Source organism: Propithecus coquereli, unplaced genomic scaffold (genome assembly GCF_000956105.1).
Source record: "Propithecus coquereli isolate 6110/MARCELLA unplaced genomic scaffold, Pcoq_1.0 Scaffold574, whole genome shotgun sequence".
NCBI lineage: Eukaryota > Metazoa > Chordata > Mammalia > Primates > Indriidae > Propithecus > Propithecus coquereli.
The window spans coordinates 704524-726537 of NW_012151663.1; the positions used below are offsets into that span (position 1 = coordinate 704524).

General features: G+C 40.4%; 1 protein-coding gene across 1 annotated transcript in view; it reads right to left on the reverse strand.

The window, feature by feature from the left end:
- The window catches only part of LOC105821428 (BTB/POZ domain-containing protein 9-like), a 152288-nt gene that overhangs the window by 126155 nt on the left and 4119 nt on the right, over window positions 1-22014 (reverse strand). The window contains exon 3 of the mRNA XM_012658128.1: window positions 8596-8705. Coding sequence (XP_012513582.1) covers window positions 8596-8705 — 110 coding nt within the window. The remainder of the gene's footprint in view (window positions 1-8595; window positions 8706-22014) is intronic.

Here is a 22014-nt window from a genome sequence, read left to right on the forward strand (position 1 = left end):
AATTGGGGAACTGGGTTAAGGACAAGGCCACAAAAATTAGATTTTCTGTCCCCTTGACCAGCAGAATACCCTTCACAGTCAGTGCCAGAGAAACATCTTGCCTGTTTACAACCTGGCTATTCGTAATGCCAGTCTGCGATAGAACCGTGGTTTGTGAGAAAGCTCTATTGTCACATAATGTTAGATACGTACTCCAAGGTGTGCCATTTAAAAACAAGTTGTGCACGTTTACATTTACCTAGACATACACGCTGCTGTATCTATATATCCCTGCTATGATGAGGGAATATAGAATCCAAAAAATGCAGCCCTGTAAAATGTAGAAGTAAATCCTGTAAAATGAGAGCAATAAATTTTTTTTTCAGGTAGTCTTTATTCCTAAAAAAATTAAAAAAAGGAAAGGATAATAAAAGGATACATAAGTACACAACTGACCACACACTAAACCAAGAATCCTAAATGATTATCGGAAAGCCATTTTCTAACCATCCCCTCTACACGATCCCAGATCCCATGTAAGAACTGTGTCCATCCTTATTCCAGAACACCAGCTTCCCAGGGTGGAAGCAAGCAAACAAACTGTATTGTATTCTTGTATGCATTACGCTGGGGTATTTACCTTATCAGAATTTTTATAAAACTAAGATCTTGTGAGAAAATAACGCTTTACCTTCTGCAGAGGAAAAGTAAAAGACTACAGATAACTGTAAGATAACTGTAGCTTCTCCATTTCCCCTACCAGGTGCAAAGTGGTCCACTGGAAGGGGCTCTGGCTGTGGAGTGGGCCCGAGATAAGTCTTTGCCCATGCTGAGTGTTTTGCGTGATTCTTTCTGGAGCTTTCCCCCTTCTTTCTCGCCTTAGGGGCTGGCCCGATTCATCCCCTCCACTGCGATGCCTTCCCTAACACCACTTCCCCAGCTCAGGTTAGTGCCCCTGTTCAGGGCTCCTATAGTGCTCCTGTATCTGCTGAAACCTCCCAATACGTCACTTACTTTACTGTGTTGTCACCTTCTGTTTAAGTGTCTTTCTCCTCTATTATTAGATCGTAAGATCCTCCAAGGCAGAAACCATACCTGTGCGCTTTTCTTCCCTACTGCCTAAGATACACTCGGCAGTCTCTTAATAAACGTCTGCTTAATGCCATGAAATTCGCAGCAGCTGAAGAAGTTAAGCTTCACAGGCAATTAGAACCAGTCTTAATATCTAGTTAGAGAAGTCAGTCTGAAAAATGAGCCTCCTGGTCTAGATCAGTCCAGATCCACGAGTGCCATCTTAAGAAACTACCTGCATTAGGCCGTTAGGGCCCCTGCCAAGACAGAAGAAAGTCTGCTTCTTGGCCATGTTCTAACACCTTCAGCTGTTAAGGGACTCGCCACTCCGAATCTTTGTTTCTGCTCCGGGGCGCACTTGCTTTAATAAACACAGTTGTGAAGCACAGAAGTCATATTATATCCCCAGTTCACTGGATGCCAAAAGCCCTTCACAGCCCAGATTTCCAACTCTGTTTATTTTCCCAGAAATTTTACAACATTCTAAACATATTGTTACAATCTCAAAGTACTTTTAAATGACAGTAGCTATCACAGACCCCCTATTTCTACATACTGCCTTCAGCTCCTCTGAGGGAAACAAGTGTCACCCATTTTTATGGCTATGTAAATTAGCACTTTTGTAATGCGCCATAATATTTACTGAATTCTTCAAGGCCCAGCTCAAACAACATCTTTCATAAGCCTATTCTTACTGGGCAAGAGAACATGTTGGGTTCCTTTACGGCCCGGCGCAATATCTAAACTTTCCCCACACCTGTCTGTGCTGTTGTCTGTTGTTCTCCACTACACGTATTTCCACATGCTGCCAATGTGCTTAGCCGGCTACTTTGAGTCACACAGTAAGTTTTCTGTTGGAAGGAGCCCCTTTTACATTGTCCGTCTTTCTGCTTTTGTGCCAGTCATCTGTTTGCTTTCAGCTCCATTCCTTCCCTTGCTCGACACTAAACCTTTGCAAACTACAGTTCCCAGACTCTGTTTACCAAGTTGGCTTCTGGTTCTGCCAATGGAAGAAACTGGTGGGAGATTGGAAGATGGGAAGAAGAAAAAAATATGTTCTTTTCTGTCTGCTTCTGGTGGTACTGCAGATAGCAGCAGATGGAGATGGGCTGCAGTGCTCCTATTCAGAGGCGCAATTACGGAAGTCTCCCCTTATCTTCGGGAGATACATCCTAAAACCCCCAGTCAATGCCAGAAACTTGGACGGTACCGGACCCTCTATACACTGTTTTTTTTTTTCCTACACAGTAACGGGCAGGTAGCATATATAGCACGATACACTGGACCAAAGGATGATTCGTGTCCCCAGAGACATGGGACAGCACAAGACTTCATCATGCTACTCAGAACAGTATGCAACTTAAAACTTATCAACTGTTTATTTATGGAATTTTCCATTTAATATTTTTGGATCATGGTTGACCTTGGGCAACTAAAACCACAGAAAGCAAAACCACAGATAAGGGAGGACTACTGTACTAACAAGACACTAGAACAACAAGCCACCAGTCTTTCTGGATCCATGCTGGCAGACACAGAGGTAACATTTATGGCCTGAAGCTGATAACAGGATCTTCTTCTCCTTCTTTGAAAGAGTTAAAGGGTCTTGAATTTTGAACTTAGAGCTCCAAGCTTTAGTTACTATCTCTTAAGAAGAGAGGTAGAGCCAAGGATAAGGATGGAGAGGAACTTATGAGAGCTTATATTTTCTAGAAGAACAAGGAGACTGTAGGAAGGAAAATCAGACTCCTGTAATGCTAAATAACACACTCTAATATCAATGTAAAGTGTTTACTGCTCCCCCAAGTCTTACTAAAAGAATATTCTCTATTCATCTAGAAGACTCATAAGAAGAGCTATTTTGAAAAGAAAAAAAATGCAAATGGCCCTTAAACATAGGAAAAGATGCTCAATTTCTCTGATAAGAGAAATGCAGTTAAAACTGCAATGAGGTATCATTTCTCACCTAGCAAACTGGCAAAAATCCCAAAGTTCGACAATATGCTCCATTGGCAAGGCTGTGGAGAAACAGTCTTTACCATACAATGCCAGTGAGAATTTAAAAATGGTATAATCCTTATGGAAGTGAATTTGGCAGTATCTAGCAAAATTATATGTACATTTACCCTTTGATTTTATAATCCCTCCTCTAGAAATCTATCCCAAAGATATACTAGCAAAAATAGGAAAAGACGATGCACAAGGCAATAGCACTATATGTAGTAGCAGAAGACTGCACACAACCCAAATGGTTCATCAGCAGGATAAACAAACTATGGTATATCTATCCTGATGAGTACCCTACAGCTTTAAAAAGAAATGAGAGATATCTTTCTACATAGCTAGCTAAAATAAGTGTTAAGTATAGAAAACCAAAGTGAAAAAAAGTATGTATATAGTATGCTACCAATTATTTAAGAATGTTAGGGGGGATATAAAATATAAATAAATAAATAAATATATTTTTCCCATTTTTTAAATTGAAGGAAAAAAACTAAGGGAGAAAGAGCAATTACTTACAGGGGTAGAGAGGACAGGAATAGAGGCTTGATTTCTCTGAATACAGTTCTTTTGTAGATTTGATTTTGAAACAATGTATTTCATATAGTTATAAAAAAAAACACTTTTAAAGGCAATCCCTAAATAAGGAAAGTAAAATGGAACAGAGGAACCTCACTGTACACTGAAATGGTGGCATAACCACACAGAGAATCATTCAAGTGACTTTAAAATATAGTCATTTTACTGTATATCTCTAGTGATAGAAGGACCCAAAAATAATTGCAAAAATCTTAAACTATTTTCAGTAATCATATGGTTCGTGACAGTATTGGTACTGTTATTCTAAGGCTATTTCGATAAAGCAGGAATTATTATGCTGTATCACTGATAACCAAGATTTGCAGTATGGAGAAACGGAGATGAGAGAAAGATCTCAAGGTTAAACCTTTAATATTGAATTCGAATTGGAAATATCAAGCATACGTTCGTGATATATTGTATCTATTAAATATATGAGACATATAAATACATAAATAAATTTGCACGTTCTCCCTAGTTCACTTCCCACTAAACAGAACCAAGGCTTATTGAAGAAATGGCTGATTCCAGATCAAAGGCAGGAAATGTACAAGATAGACCTGGTACTATTGAAGACCACTGAAGTTATGTCAAAAAGATTCAAGAACCAATGTGAAGAGGCTAAAGATAGGGCAACTTGAATATCATTAATAATAACTGCAAGTGATTAAAAAATGTCAAATGTTTTAATCCCATAAATTCAAAATGTACTCACCTGTCCCTAAAAAAACTCCAGAAACAAATCTTATTGGTTACTTTTGGAGGATGCTAGGGAATCACTTCTTTATTTTGAAAACTGGTCAATAAAAGGAAAAACTGTAACATTTACTCTTCTTTTCCTGGAAGAACTGCATCTCAGGATTGCCAAATGACTGTTGAGGAAAATTTTCTCTTTCTAGCAACTAAATGCAGAAGGAATGACAGAATTAGAATATAACCATTTTGCAATCCAAAATTATGAAATAGTGGATCTAGGAAATAATCATCAATGGATGTGAACATCCAAAAGAGAGAGACAACCAGAGATTTCCTGACCTTTTTGATAGATAACACATACCGCTACCTGGGGAATATTATTACAAAAAATAATAGTTGAATTTGATTAAGCCTATATCTACCAAGTTATAAGAAATGCAATGGATAAAGAAGCTAACCATTACCATGAGGATTCAATGACCAAAACCCAGGCTGTTAGAAACTCTAAAGGACAAAAACCCAGCTTCTTGAACAAATGAATTGTAATTAGAGAGAGAAGAGGGGAAAAAAAGAGAGAGAAAGACAGAGACAGACAAGTAAATGGAAGGGAAACTACAGATTTAAAGAGATTTAAGAATCACAACAGCTATTTGCATAATATGGACCTTATCTGCATTCTGATTTAAACAACCTATAAAAACACATATTCTCACTATAGACTTTGAAGCAATTTGGGAAATTTGAACACTGACTGGATATTTAATACCCTTAAGGAATTACTGTTCAATTTTGGAGTACTATAATGGTATTATGATTATGGCTACAAAACGAAGGCCTTAGTTTTAGAGATAATGAAGTATTTATGGATGAAATGATAAAATGTCTGAGATTGGCTTCAAAATAATCTGATAAGGAGGTAGTAGATCACATACAGATAAAACTAGGTTAGCTATGAATTGCTAGTTCTTTAAGCTAGGTGATGGGAACTATTCTCTCTATTTGGATAATTAGTAGGACAATCAAAAAAGTGAATTTAAATACAAAATTAAATGAAAAGGAAAGTTTGGCAATCATTATGAAAAAGTAGAAGGACTTGGCAAATGCCATGCATATATCACAGACTGGATTGCCGAGGCAAAACAAACACGTTCTTCGGGAGAGTGAGCATTTACAAAATAGTGGTCACATCTCCTCTAATTGTTTCTTCCCTGCCTCACTGGTAAGACAGGCTAGGATTGCCCACAAATGCCTCCTGACACAGAGGACACAGTCGTCACAGGCTGACTCTCCCAGAGGAGAATACATCCCGGCAAGATCCAGACACAGCCACCGAATGAAAAGGGCTACAGCAAGGGTGGGAAAGCTCCAGCTCCGGGCAATAGGATCCAGCCGGGGCCCTGCCCGTGGCTACGCGAACCTGCAGGACTTTAGAGCTTCCCCACGAGTCTGTGCGAGTGAAGCAGCACGAGGACTGATGTGCTGTCGACAAAAATGGGAAAGAAACCTTTTGATGGTTAAAGACTAGAATTTCATATTGTTCATGTGGTTATTTTTATTTATGCTATTTCCTGGCATTATTATACATTTTAAGTAATAGCATTAAAAATCTCCCATCCACGCACTAATCACTCCCAACTGTGCTTAGCTTCCAAGATCAGGCAAGATTAGGCACATTCAGGATGGTATGTCTCTACACAATAATATTAAAATTTGATTTAAAAAAATTCAAATATTTTTAAAGTCATTTTTAATGCCTACAAAGGAATAATTAGCAGAGCCTGAACTATGAAAGGAAGACCAGGAACTGTGAACAAAAGAGGTTCTGAATCTAGAAACATAAAAGTAGGCTTTGAGACTCACGATGACATTATTTTAGTTTTACTTTTCTTTTTCCTACGAAAATCTAGAGTTTGTATCAGTGGTTCTCAAGAGAGGAGTGCACATTTCACAGGACATAGGAAGGAGTTAAGAAGTACGCATCTACAATTTAAAAATAATCCACATGATTTGACATATCTACGCCCGGCTAGAGGACCACTCCTTTCTGGGAGGTCCCCATGGAGTGGCTAGCCAAGGCCTGTTGCTCCCAAATTGTGCCTGAAATAATCGACACGGACAGCTGACCGTTGCTGTTTTAAACAGCACCCTAGCTAAGCAGAACTGCAACATCAGACACAGGGTAATGAGACCCCCCTGAACTCCCCGACCACTCACACCACTGCCCAGCGTGGGGCAGCTGTCAGCTGTGAATATGGTCCCAAGGAGGGCCGGGAAGGTCCCTCTAAGGCCATGTGCTGGCAAGTGCAGTACACAGCTGCCCGCCTGCTCCACTGCTCCATTTGACTGAGGGACGACGAGAGACAGGCAGACGATTGCAGTGCTCTTTGCAGTGAGCATCACAGAAGAAGGCTTGAAGGAAAGTGTCTGACCAGACACCAAAAACACTTCCTATGTCTCTGTAATCTTCTTTCGTCTCCTGACATGTCTGAGCCTATTACGGCTTCTGACAACGCTGACTAGCTCAGCTTGGACAGAACATGCAGACCAACAACAGCAACCCTCACTACAACCGATCCTCAGTTTCATTCTTGTAACAGCCTTTCATGCCAGACAGGCCTGCTTCTTTAGTAATTACAGTGTCCGCAAACCTGTTCTTCCTCCAGAAAGAAGGGGGAATTGATTTACGTACATGGCACCTTCCACGCAGCATGTTTAAAACTGAAGTGCATGGGGCTGGAGTGATAGCCAAATGCTACCCATCTTGTGAATGTGAAGGGTCTTGGTTTCTACGATCCTTCTCACTGAGGATTCTCTTAACTACACAATCACATACGCAGTGAGGCCTACAGTCTACAGAAGAACCAGGTGAAAAAGGTGCCCTTGCCACAACCCTCCATTACCATAGCTCCACATGGCCTACAGAATTAAAAGACCATAATATTAGGTAATGCTTCAAAAAATGTTTACTTTCAAATTACTTTAAAGTCACAAAACTATTAACCTTTATATTTAATATTAAAATTACATCCATAACAAAATTAAAGCCAAAATAATCATTTTAGTTGAGCTCTAAAAGCTCTCTATACATTGGAAAATTTCCACTCCTGCTACTTTATTAATATTACTCTCCCAAATTTCCCTAAATAAAGGATTATGTTTGAGACACGACAGGTGTTAGGAACATTTAGGCTATGACTTTTCAAAGAATTAGCAAACATTTGTGAGGTATGCTCATCTCTCCCGTTATAGTTATCACCATGCTTTTAGGACATACTTCAGTATGAACATGTGTCCCAGTATGGACAGAAATTGGGAAGGAGAGGAAACTTGAGTCCCTCTGTAAAGCCACAGAATTCTATTTTAGGTAACACAAGGCAGGGGCATCTTATCCCCTGCACCTGAACATACGGAGTCCCTTCCCAAAGGAAGCTGCAGTAACGGTACAATTCAAGGATCAACTTAGTCTAACTATGATCTTTGCAGGAAATGAATAAAAACCCATGGGCACAGGAAAAAGAGAGGCAGAACGATCAGTCTAGATGGGAAAAGCCACTCATGATATCCAGACTGTCAAGACGGGGGGACTGTACACAGTGGCCAGACTAAACATTACCTGAAACAAAAACAAAACACAACAGAAATCAACCAAACAATCAACTAAACCAGAATTAGAAATACCCTTTCCGAAGATCGGTCAGGCGGTATTTCTACCCAATAACTTAACTTTTGTAATGATAATTCAGTCATTCCATTTAAATTATCTGTAGGCATTTTCTTGAGGTGAATTTGGCTACACTGGGCAAATATGGATTCATACGTTCATGAAAAGAAGAAACTCCCCCAGCCGAGCACACCATTCATATCCAATCAAAGCCCAAAATGCCCGCATAGCCTTGGAAAGTATGAACATCCGATCAATACTGCACAGACTTCCTCCCCAAACTCACCTACCATCAAATAGAAAAACTCCTCGTGGAAAGGCTTTGCCCGACTATCGTAAGCATTCCCTACATAGCGAATCTGAATGAATCACTAAAATATTTGCAATTCTTAACTACCAGTGTAACACTTATATTCATTTTTAAGGTTTTCTGGAATTATTATTCTGACTACTTCTAAAACTGTAAGCCATCCCCTATGTCACTCAGCCATATGGCATTCAAATCAACCAGAGTCCTTAGAGCTGATTAAGATGAGTTAATGGAAAAACAAAATATTTGAAGATAAAATATCTAAGTATACACACAAAAATGTAACTGCAATACTTACCTATCAGTCCCTTCTCGAGATTGAAGGTTTTGTTTGTAAACATACATTCAAAAGCCACAATGTGAAAAATCTTGTTCACTGTGTTGTGAGTCCCAACAATTCGAATATACCTGAGGGTAAAAAGAAAAGAAGATCTGTTGAAAATGAGCTTCCATTACAACCAATCCAAGGATAACAAAATAAGACACATTTAAACATGCAGTGTATGAGGAGATGGACTAAAGGAGACTTTGAACTTGACTTCAGACCCTGCACCTGCTCCTTAGCGAAGCTCCAACTGAGCCTGGAAGGATTACGGCAAAATTAGGGAGCTGTCACTTCCTAGAGAATTAAGTATTAAATAAAACTTAGATTGTTTTACTTAGAAATCAAACCAGGTACTGTTCAGTTCAACCCTTGAATGTCAGTACAATTATATGTCCCTAAGGTATCTACACTGGAGAGTGACAAACAGCTTCTACCCTCGCTGAATGGTTAGGAACGTGTCTGGGCACAAGTACACAAATGCAGGCAAAAGCAAATGCTTTCCAGGTCCACGGAAGATTTCATCCACTGCAGACAAATGCATGAAATCAATATTGCTTTCTTTTTTAAAAGGAAAAATCCACAGAAACTACTGAAAACTACTCACAGTTTCTTATTTTAACATTGCTCCCCAAAACTTGTTAGCAGGTTAACCTTACATACTCATGCCAGCCCCCTCACTTGACTGCTGGGAGCCTTCTCCCGACCAGAGGAAGTGATCTGCAGAGGGCCCAGCCTGCTCCGCAGCCTTGCTTCTGGCCACATGAGTCTGGCGTCCGCACACAGTGCAGAGTTTCACAGGGCAGGCCTGGAGCATCCTGGCCTGTTCGCCCTCTTCACCTCCCTGGAGGCTTCGTCTCCAGCAAACCAGCATTAACCTTGGAGCAACTTGCTCTCTTGGCTCTCCAAAGGGACCTGACAGTTCACAGGTTAGTGAACAGACAAACTGACTCTTCTGAGCATCACACAATTCCACGGGGAATGTGCCACACACTGTCTTGCGGAATTCAAAGGAAGAACCAGGAAAAATAACTAGATTAACTGATAATGCTCTTTCGAATTATGAACTATGCACTCTGAGGGATAGGGTATAGTAAATGGACAGATTTCAATTAGGCTATGACAGACTGGGAAATGTTTTAGTAATATCCTCCCCTCTGCTGTGTAAAACAACCTTCAATTTAGATGATATAATTTTACTTCTGAGTTAATTGCTGTTCACTAATTCGATAATTTCCTTACAATTCTCATCACTCCAAGTTAACTGTATAATGTAAATGCCGATTTAGGAAATTCACATTAAGGAGACTATATTTGGGGTTTTCATATCATGGCCATTTTCCCTCCTGTTTCTTCAAGCCTGAGTCTCATGGCATTCCCTGAGTACCTCATTTAGCCATCTGCTCCTTGACGCGAGCTGATCACTCATCTTCATAACCAATATTAAAGCCTTCTCCTGGACTGGCTGTTCCGTGTGCTCACTCACACCCACTGCAAGGAGACACCCCTCCTCCTGTGCTGAGAATCAGGGCAACTGCTGCAAAAACTGGAGCCCTCTGGTGAAGCGGGAGGTTGGCCCGAATCTCTCGAGCCCTCGAGGCCGACAGAAGGTGCTGATTTTACTGGGTTTGGGTGGGTGGGTAGGTTCATTTAAAGTAAGTTCTTAATGGTCTGGGTAGTACAGATTGTGTTGTTCTTTACTGTTGGCAATGACAATCTCCCTGGCACTTTATGGAAGGGAAGGGGTGTGTTAAACCAGGCACCTTGGTCTGAATCTAATTTTGTCCCTATCTTTAAATGAGTTCGCCCACAGGAACGCACCCAGCATAGCGTTTTCAACTGTACACGGCCGTGACAGCCTGAGTGCTGCTGTCTGCAACCTTGGAGGGAACAGAGGGAATGTGGTTTAGTGGAATTTGATCAGACCATTTTCCTATTCTCTAGGTCAAGTCTCTACCAAAGGAGACACAGCTCTCCTAACGTGCACAAAAGAGCAAGGAAGTGACTAACAGGGCCTTTCCCCAGTGGCGATTCTTAAGGTTAATATAGTCCAGGCTGACCTTCGGGGATGCAGTAAGGTTCCTTCTCTCCTTTTCTTTCTTTTTAAAACATTATCTAGGCCGGGCGCGGTGGCTGACGCCTGTAATCCTAGCTCTCTGGGAGGCCGAGGCAGGCGGATTGTTTGAGCTCAGGAGTTCGAGACCAGCCTGAGCAAGAGCGAGACCCCCGTTCTACTAAAAATAGACAGAAATTAGCTGGACAACAAAAAATATATGTAGAAAAAATTAGCCGGGCATGGTGGCGCATGCCTGTAGTCCCAGCTACTCGAGAGGCTGAGGCAGAAGGATCGCTTGAGCCCAGGAGTTTGAGGTTGCTGTGAGCTGTGATGACACCACTGCACTCTAGTCCGGGCAACACAGTGAGACTCTGTCTCAAAAAAAAAAAAAAAAAACATTATCTAGAACCAGGTTTTCCAAGTTTAGATATCAGTCATTTCCTAAATTTTACACAGTGCAAATATCAGGAATGGGAGAAAATATGCAAGCTTCCCCTTCCTCATCCCCAGTTATAAGCAACTGAAAATAAAAAGTTGTACTGGAATACATTTTACAGCCTTAACGATAATGTTTGTGATAATAAACAAAATAATACATATGGTTGGAAAAGCACTGAGAGATGTCTCCAGACAAAAAGTTCTATATAAAAGAAGATAATGTCATCTCTGCTACATAATCCTGAGGTCAAATTAGCAATTCACCACTGCACATCACAATTTTTGATTAGCCTGTTACATGTAATACTCATAACAAGTTTAATTATTCTAGTTCTACCATCCTTTCTAAGTCTCTATAAAATTATGGCATAATTTACAAAAATGGCATAGAGTCCTTACTCAAATACACATTTTAAAAAACAGTAACATCAAAAGAAAGAAGCCAAGCTCCTTTTTCCCAAGCAAGAAGTTGTAAATATCCTGCACTTCTTCCCCACACTGAAGATCTAGAAATGGCAAATAGGCTTCAACTAACAGCCCAGCACCAGCGACTGGCAACAGCAGCCTGGAGCACAGAATGCAGAGGCGCCGTCGGGCTCAGGGGAGAGAGCGCCCTGACCCACGAGCAAGGACCGGAGGGGAGGAGGCAGCCAGGGACCGTCCCTGATCAGGAGCGCATTTCCTTACAGGGGCTCACCCTGGAGCCGCCCAAAGGTAAAAGAGAAGTTATCACTACCCAAGTTATGGAAAATCCAGAGGATAGGGATGGGAGAGAGTCCTCCCTCTCTTTTTACTTCTTCGGAAAAACAAAGCAAAACTTGGTTCTGGGTCATAACACCTAAACAGGTGAAGCAGATACCACATTTTCTCAGTTACAGGAAATCTTAAATAACAGGTAAAGCTGAAGGTTTTCTCTTCCTTTTCAGCACCATCTCTCCAGTGCACGGTCAGACTCTGATTTAACCTGATAATAAGGGCAGTGGCAGCAAGTGAATTCATCAGTGTGTAGAGAGGAGAACTGCTGAAAAATATAACATACATCCTTTGTTCTCACAGAGGTCCTCAACAGCAGCTCAGGCAGCTGGAAGATAATTAAAACTTAAACGGTGCCGAGGAAGGCAGATAGGGAACAGATTGGCCATTTCTGATGGGGATGAATGCTGCCCACAGGAGCCCAGCTAAGAGTCTGTTTCCGATATTCTCCTCCCTTCTCTGTGTTCGCTGTCTTCCAGGGGACAAAGACTGGATACTGAACACCGCTCAGAACAGGATGCTTCAATACAGAAGCTTCTAGGAGCTATAAGATTATGGGTGAATGAGAGTCTCTCTTCTTTAATAAGATAAAACCTAAACCCTCCTAGGACGGCACTCTAAAACGGAAAGGTGTTGCAGAGTTTTGAAACAACGTGGACTTCACAGTCCAGGAGAATCGGGTTTGCAGCCCAGCTCCGTCGCTTAATTAGATGTGTCACTTAGGGAAAAAATGTTTTAAACCTTTTTGAACCTTAGTTTCCTCCTCTATAAAATGAGGTCAATATCACAAACTTCACAGGGTATTTAAATGAGAAAAGTACTTCAAATATCTAATACAATCCTTGGCAGAGGAGGATATCATTAAATAGAAAGTCAAGGGGTGGACTGCTGGATGCAGAATCTCTTGGTGTGGACTTCAAGAACGCTGGTTTCTGGAGAGTACGACAGTCCCCCTTTATCCAAGGCTTCGCTTTCCATGGTTTCGGTTACCAGTGGCACAGTATAGTAAGATACTATGAGAGAGAGAGACAGACACTACATTCACAAAACCTGTCTTAAAGTACATTGTTATAATTGTCCTATTTTATTGTGAGTTATTGTTGTTAATTTCTTACTGGGCCTAATTTATAAATTAAATTTTATCGTGGGTATTATGTATAGGAAAAACCACAGTATATATAGGAGTTGGTACTATTCACCGTTTCAGGCATCCACGGGGGTCCTGGAACGTACCCCCTGAGATAAGGGGGTCTACCGTATTACTGACTATGGATGTTAAAACGGTGCATCCATGAGGAGGCAGGTCGAGGAGCAGACTCCAAGAACATGGGCAAGGTCTCCTCCTTTCTCTTAGGGTACCTCAGTATGGGTACCATGGGCCACAGAGAGCAAGCTACATTCAGGATGTAGATTACCTGGCTCTACCTGCTTTAATCCCCTATTTAAAAAGTTCTTGATCTATCTTACCTATGCATGAGGAAGCAAGGGAAGAATCTTTTGCCCATATTTGGGTTTAAAATTTAAAGTCCCTCCTCCCCGCCAAGCTGCCCTCCTTGGCAGAGAATGTAAAACCCAGGGTCAGGGCCATGTGGTCCAACTAGCCATACTCACTGAAGAGTTTCTTTTTTGTGTAAACACCGGAAATTAGGAGTTTTAATTTATTAAGAAAAATACCATTTCCTTACAGAGAGACAACACAGTACTGTGAAATAAAGAAATTTTGCTTTGGAGATTTCAGTGGATTCCCTGGGAAAGCATAAACGCCTACTCTTTATCTTTCCATCATTTCTCATCAGGATGGCCGACAGATTTAATTTCCAGGTCACATACATCTTTAACATACTAAAGACAATACAGAAAAGCAGCAACTTGTACATTCTTTAAACCCTTGGTATTCTCTAGTCTTCAGTTCTGGTGTACCATGAACCTACCTGTGGTTATAGTTAACCCTTAACCTCTGCCTCATTTACATCATCACCTGACTTCTGTATTGAGAGCATTCTATTCCAAGATAAAATTGAATTTGGTAAGAAAGATTTAAATGAGCTCTCAAGGGAGCAACTAAAGCCAAAACCCATCAGAACTCTATCCTTCAGTAAACTAAGTTTTATTCTCAAATTGAACTTTATATTCTTGGGTTAAACAAAGAATCTTGGAAATCAGAGTTAGTCTAAAACTGGTGCACAAGAAGAGATCCTTGACATTTCTGCTCTTTCTCCAAGTGGCCATGAAGAACTCTGAGAACACTGTTCTTGGCGTGGCCAGAGGCAGTCACCTAACAAAACCTTGAGCTACAGCCTTTACCAGAAACGTGGGATGACCCAGGGTCTGGATTCACCATTTCCAAGATTTCCTATTTGACCTTTCCCTTCAAGGAGATACTAAGAATGTATGTGAATAATTCTCTAACCCAAGGTTCAGGTAACGTCTGTGGGTTTCCTCAATATAAAATTTTCTTCTAGTTCTGAGTATAATGTTACTGCTCTTATAATCAAACCACGGATTGGAGGAGAAGTAACTTCAGGCCTTGTTGCTAAGGCAGCAAGTGGAAAACAAGTTTACTGCCAGAATGACAAAAAGCTTCTAGCAAAAGCGTGTTGCAACAGGAAAGATTTGTTACTCTTAGAAAACCTTCCCTCTGGCTGATCTATGGAGCTGCAGATTCTCCTCTCCTGACTTCAGCAGAGGCCCCGGCAGCATTGCTTATTTGGGAGAGGAAGGAGCATGGAAAGGTTAAAAACACTGTGTGCAGAGTTGGCCTAAGCAGAGGCCACTCTCGGAGCGCAGCCCCGATGCTTTCCGACCACTGGCCCTGCAGAGGGAGCGAGCACGCTCCAGCACCTCCACACTATTCACCCTGAAGGGCAAACAAAACAGTAAGTCGTATTGTTTTTCAGAGAAAACTGATGCTATACAGAATCCGTATACAAAGGGGATCCAATGGGGAGAAATAAATAATTACTAATACATCATAACCCAGTGATACCCAAAATAGAAAGTCATTCCAACATTAGAGGTAAATATTTAATTGTTTTTTATTTGGGGGAAAGGTGAATGTTGAACAGTAGGGTTTTTCTGTCCCTGAAATACATAGAACCTAAAATTTGCCATAATATGCCTTCAATTTATGAAATCATACTTGGAATTAATATCACAAAAAGAACTTCATTATAATATTTATATAAATCATATGAAAATAAGATCTAAAATTTATTTAATTCATTTAAATTTCCTGGTTGTACATTTACCAGTCAGTAGCCTTTCACAGGTATACTGCGCAAATCTGCTATTAATCAAGATTTAATAGATACCTCTAGGTGCAAGAAATCATGCTAAGCCCTGTGAGGAATGGGCTAGAAAGGACGTAAGGCTGATCACATCCAAACTGTATGACCTAAAGAACTGAGTCAAAAGAAAGACCTGGACCCAGCAGAGATTCGCAACCCGGTAGGTGAACGAGCTCGGCGAGTTCCTCAACTCCTCTCCGCCTCAGGCTCCGCACTGGTAGCAGCGGCAGAGAGACAGACAGGAGAGCTCATCGCCTCCTCACGTGTGGTAGCTTAACCTTAAACATCGCAGTTAGCAAAATGCACTTTAAAAGTCCTCCCTGGGAACTACTCTTGCTTCAAAGACCAAAATAATACAAGCATGGTTAAAGGAGAAGTAACTCCCTCTCTGCCCCCCACCCCCAGTGATTACTGCTCATCCGACAAATATTAACTGAGAACTTACCATGTGCCAGCTATTGTGGCTGTGTGCTGAGATGAGGGGTTGAAGAATACAGGTAAAATCCCTCCCCCATGGAACTTATATTTACAGTTACATTTACAGTCAGATAAACAACAAATAAAAAGTCAAATAATTATCCATTATTGGTAGATGATCTATTTAAAGCACAAAACTTTATAGACAAGGTTGCTAAATTAGAAGGATAAACAGTTATAAAACCTCTACCTTCTGGAGTAAAAGAAGAGTCAAATGGGAAGGCACAACTAGCTCTAAGAACATGGCTATAATGTAAATGAGTCTGAGGTACAGACATAGTCCACCTATTACAGCTATTTAGCAGGATATAGGCAAAAATCTAAGTAAGTAGGCTTCTTAGCATTTGGAAAGAGGAACTGATTTGAATTTCACGGGAAGAAATGTCTTGCTTATTTCATGGTTTAGTTTTCTTTTTATCTTTCTGTTTTTTTCAGATTGTAATTTTCAAGGGATTATAGAGAGAGAAAATGAGAGGTGGAGTATATAAAATAAAAAATGACTGAGAGAGAGAGGAAAGGAGGGAAAAGGGGGTGTGGAGGAGGGAGAGGGGGATAGGAAGAGAGACAGAGAAAAAATGAATACGAATAAACCAATGACTTCTTCTGTCTCTGTTATGTGCTAATGTGAACAAATTCCCACGTGGGAATAACTTTAACCAATTTTATTACTCAATAAAACATTTGAAACCAACACAAATTATATTTTAAGAAATAGAACTAAATTACCTAAAGTTCAAGATTTGCATTTTTTCATTAACTTTTCCCCTGACCCTATATGCTAGAGGCAGGGGAGAGAATTTCACTAGTTTTATCTTTAAAATGGCTACATTATCTTTTTCAGGTTATCCAATAGGCTATGCAATTCCACAAATGTAGACAAATGAATCTAATGGAATTGTGCACTAGAGAAAAAGCAGAAGAAAATTAAATTTGTTAGTTTCCCTATGAATCTGTAGGAATTCATTTGGCGACTAAGACCTGTAACATGCCTGCTTTAACATCATGGTGAGTGAGGGAAGTTTCTCTTTTTTTTTAACCTAAGACTATGGTGGGTGTACGCCATTTACTGTAACTTAAAATTTTAAGGGCTGGAGGAGACTTTTTCCTTTTCTTTTTCCTTTTAGAGTAGAGGATTAAATAGAACAGGAAGACAGGCAAATAGAAGGAGAAAGAATTAGCCTTCCCCAAAGAAAAACCTAAGAATCCTTCTAAGAATGTAAACATTGTATACCTTAAGAAATAAGACAGGAATTGCCGAAGATGGTCTGAAAACAGAAGTGAGAACTAAGTGTCAGAACCACGAGAGTAATAAAGAGAGCATAGGAAGCGAGGCAATCACAAATCTTCACTCTAGACTGCTAAGAAACTAGCACTGGAATCAAAACAAAAGCTAACAGCTTATGAATACAATGCACGCACAGCCTTTGCAGGCACTATTTCCTCTCGTGGAAAACCCATATCCCACACATTCATACAACCAACTGCAATATAGGTTCATATATATAATAGTAATATATAATATATATTGCCATATATCACACATATCTAGTATTATATGATGATAATATACATTTTGCAGCTCGATAGAACATTGGTCCCTTGAAGCCTCTGTGTTCCTTACAAGCTATGCATTAAAACCTATATTCCAGGTAACAGCTTCTCAGAGTACTAACTGGAATGCATTTGGACAAAACAAGCCCAACCCATAAAAGTCCCACACATGCCACCTGCTATCCCAAGACTGCTTCAATGCTCACCCAAAATTTCAGGGACCCTCCTTTCCCCCTTGGAATGGATCAGAAATATTAATAAAAGAATCCAGAGATTTACTTAGGATGCAATGCAAGCAACAGTATAATTATGTACAAAGCTATTAACAAGAAGCAGAATAGTCAAAGTAAATAAAAATAATACTACACAAAACTCGAGAAAAATGCTCACCACCAAGAGCAATACAATACCAACAGCAATGCAAACAATAACAGGAGGAGGAGGAAGGGAGGGAGAGAGAGAGAAGAGACACACACAAGTACTTGTGTCCGAAGTGCCAAAACTGGTACAGATATGTATAATACACTGTCTCAGGGATTCTTAAAGCTGGAAGAGCATGACCGATTTCACTGTACTCGAGTTTCCGAATAGCATGAAGGATTACTAATTTCAGCGCTACTGATAAAAGAGATTTTGCTACTAAAACTGGTCAAGGTGCTAGAACTTTCAGTACAAACAAAAGAGAAACCAAAATAGCAAGATGCTCCAAGTGGCACTATTTGGTGGTCTACAGAGTCTGCTACTTACAGTAGGAGCTGAGCAGACATGGGACAAATTCAAACCCCACGGTCTGCCCAGCCATTTTAAAAGACATTTCCCCGTGCGCATATTTCATGAATTAGGAGTCCTGTGCACTGCTGGAGTTCAGCTTTGAAGCCTGTCTCCAATCTGCATTTCTGGTGGATTAACAAACAGGTTGGGAGATGGAGTAATTTGGCAAGGATATTTTTCCCCTCCCTCCCAAAGCTTCTTGAGAGTTCAACCATTCATGACCTCGGCTTTACCAGTACAGCATTAGTGCTAAGCCAGTGATCAGGAAAAAATGTCAATCCTCACACTGGTTTCAGAAATTCAAGAAAAGAAAAACTTACAAGTGAATGAACATAAAGTAAAATGTATACTTTGTAAGAGAGGATTTTTTTTAATAAGCAAGAAGATTCTATTATGTTACTAATAGTCACTGCTACTGCTGTGGTGCTTGGACACTTCATTAAAACAAAACAAAACAAAACAAAACCTGTCTTAACTATTTCTTTTTCTTCTTTTATACTTTTAAAATAGTTACATATACATACATAGTGTTAAAATTCAAGCGGCCTATAAAGTTTATTATGAAAAATACTCCTCGGCCGTGCTCCATTTCCTTCCTTCCCCAGGGGCAACCACTTTTACCTATTTTAATTTATTACTTCAGGATTTTCTCACACCTGTAATTAACATGCTTGTAATGCTACTTTTTGATCTTCGATTTTAGGCTTTATCTACCAAGCTGCTACTACAGAAGATGAAGATTCAGCCTTCCCCTCTCCACATGCACCCTTTCCCATCCCCCAATTTAGATTACATTATAACTTTGGTTGGATTAATATTCAATGTTTATATTATGATTATGTGAATGTTATTCACAACTAATACAGGGAGTACTTTTCTGCACATTTTTCCCTGCTAGCATTAAAAATAGTCTTGATTTTTGTTTTGCTTAGTTTTGTATGAGGCTCAACATTAATTCACCTCCTTCTTCCAACTCTCCCTTAATTGACTACGCTCCTCTTCAGACGTTCTGACGCACTGATGTACATGTCTACCAATTTCCTCTTGAAGAAGTCTTCCTAGGCCTTCTGACCAGTTTCAGTCAAGTTGCCCTCTAAGCCTTATGCAAGCTGTCCTCCTGGGATCTGCCTTCGCCATTATTCCAGGGATTCCTTTAATCTCTCTCCTGTGTTAAACAGCCTGCATCGTATCTCGCACTTTGTTCTTTCTTGATCTACTCTCTCATTTTGATGGACTACATCTACCAGTAGCTTCCTGAGAAGTGGTTTCTAGAAGATAAAAAGTTTAAGACTTTGAGCATTATCTTTAGTTTACCTTCATATCTGAATGGCAGTTTGGCTGGGTATAGAATCTTAAGTTGAAAATAGGTTTTTTTGTGTTTTGTTTTTTGTTTTTGAGACAGAGTCTCACTCTGTTACTCTGGGCAAAGTGCAGTGGCATCATCAAAGCTCACTGCAACCTCAAACTCCTGGGCTCAAGTGATCCTCCTGTCTTAGCCTCCTGAATACCTGGGACTATAGGTATGTGCCACCACAACCAGCTAATTTTTCTATCTTAGTAGAGCTGTTGCTCAGGCTGGTCTCGAACTCCTGAACTCAAGGGATCCTCCCTCTTCGGCCTCCCAGAGTGCTAGGATTTCAGGCGTGAGCCACTGTGCCTGGCCTAAACTGAAAATAGTTTTCCTTCAGAACTTTGAATGTATTGTTCTGCTGCTTGTCAAGCTTCTAGTTTTGCCATTGAGAAGCCATTATGATATCTTACCTGGTTTCTCTTTTCCTGTTTTCTTTTTTAAAAATAATGTGTTGCTCTGGAAGCATGTGTTAACAGAGTTTTTCTATATCCTTAGTATTCTGAAATTTCATGACGATGTGCCTTGGTGTGGGTCTATTTTCTTCCACTGGCACTCAGAAGGCCCTTGCAATCTGGAGACCCATATACTTCGGTTTTGGTAAATTTTCTTAAATTATTATTATTATTAATAATTTCTTCTCCTGGATTTTTTCTTAATTTTCTGTATGAAACTCTTAGTTTTGGATATTAGACCACCTTATCTTGACCTTCCCTTTTATACTTTCTCTACTTGCCATCTTTTTTGTCATCTTATTCTACCCTAAACTTTATCATCTGCTGTCTACTGAGTTTTCCCATTCTGCTTTAATGTTTTAATTTCTAACTATACTTCTTATTCTCTAAATGTTCCTTTTTTATGGCAACTTCTTAGTCTAGGGTTGCCATGTGTACTCTAATCTCTTTGAAGATAGCCATGTATTTTTTGTTTGTTTGATTTTTTAAGTTTTCATCTCCCTCTATCGTTTTTTCCCCTGTTTATTTTGGTCTTTATGTTTCATATTAGTTTCCTCAGATGTCTGGTTGTCAGGAAGGTTGTCTGGAAGAAAACTAGAAATACAATAGGATATTCTGAGAATACAGCGAGGCTTATAGACTTTCACATTCACTTCGGGGTTACCTAAATGGGTCATCTGTCAGGAAAACCCCACTTGCAGATTCTTTAGCTCTTCCCTCTTGGAGTGGTCAGACTATCTAGGAAGATAACCCTACGTGGAAGATATGGGCCCTACTCCTGGAGTTCTAGAAGCTAAACGGTGAAAGAGGACAGAAATGTTTGTCTGTGTGTATATGCAGTGTGTGCGTATGTGTGGAGGTATAGCTGAGAGGTCGGGTCTCAATATATGACCGCTTAATCCTCCTATGTGACCTTTCTTGACTGTGCATGGTATCTCTTCTGGTTTAGGGACCCTCCGTTTTACCCTCAGCAGAAAATAAATTTCCAGTTTGCCATCAAGGTGGGAGAGAAGCAAAGTTCTACGAAGTGAAGAGGATCTAGAGCTTTGAATTGTTTCATAAACACCTAGTTAACCAATCCTCCTCAATTCAGCCCTTTCTACCCACCTCATTCATTACAACTTCAGAGATGACGCGTGCCTCTAATTCTAAGTGTCCGAGCATTCAGTACCTTAGGATTCAGCTTTCTTGGGCTCGTTAAATCATTTACCATTTGTTCATCCACTTTACAGCTTTCTCTTCTGTGTTTTTGCCTCCTCTTCCCATTTTCTTTATCCTTGATAGTAAAGAAAATCCTTTTACTATCATTTTAGTGGGGTTTTGTGTTCTGAAGCAAGTAAGAACCTGCCATCAGCATCCGAAACCACTATGTTTCACAAGAATATGTCCGTCCCTTCAGTTATTCATGTAAAGATAAAGGTTCAAGCTGGGATCTTTGCTGGACTCACAAAGTCTGAGGTCTTGGGCCTTCCAAGATGCTACACCCACAAGGGTACAACGACTAACTTTGTCTGGTATTTAGGACAATGATACAGGAGATCATAAGCATTTCTCCTCATTTCCTTCCCCGCCTTTAGCCTCAGGGCTATGACTCTTTATGACTCTTGTCTTGAAATAACATTTCACTCTGTTGCTGCTCCTCTTCAAATGGTTGTCTCCGATTACTTAGCTATTTTATTTTCTGGACTGTTTTTTTTTTTTTCACTAATTAAATGTCCAAACAAGGATATGTCCAGACAATTCCATAAATTATTACCATCCTGCAGAAAGATTCCAATCATCAAGTGATTTTGTTAGGTGCAGTCTCTATCTCTCTCTCTCTCTCCCCCCCTCTAAAAGAAGGGGGGAGGTGTTAATTCCCACTGAGTAAAAATAAAATAATTCAGCTCATCCTCACACTGAAACAGCTGCACAGACAGCACTGGCTGCTCTGTTTATCTTCATAATTGTGGAAAAACACCATCTCCTCCCCTTCCCGCTTTCTCCAGAATAATCACCATGCTCCACGTGCAGATGGGGTGATTTAGACCCTGGAGCAGAAACAGGATTGTTTGGTGTTCTTCCTGCACACCCGCCCCACACCCTTCCTTTGCTGCTATTGGCATAACCCAGTTGCTTCAGATAACAACTGCCGCAGGGGACCTGATAGATTCAGCGGTGAGTCCCCTGGAGGCTTCCTGACGCCCCAGCCCAGCCAGCTGCATCTAGGCAGCGCCATGAGAAGCGACTGCCAAAGCAGGAGAAAGTACATACTGTACA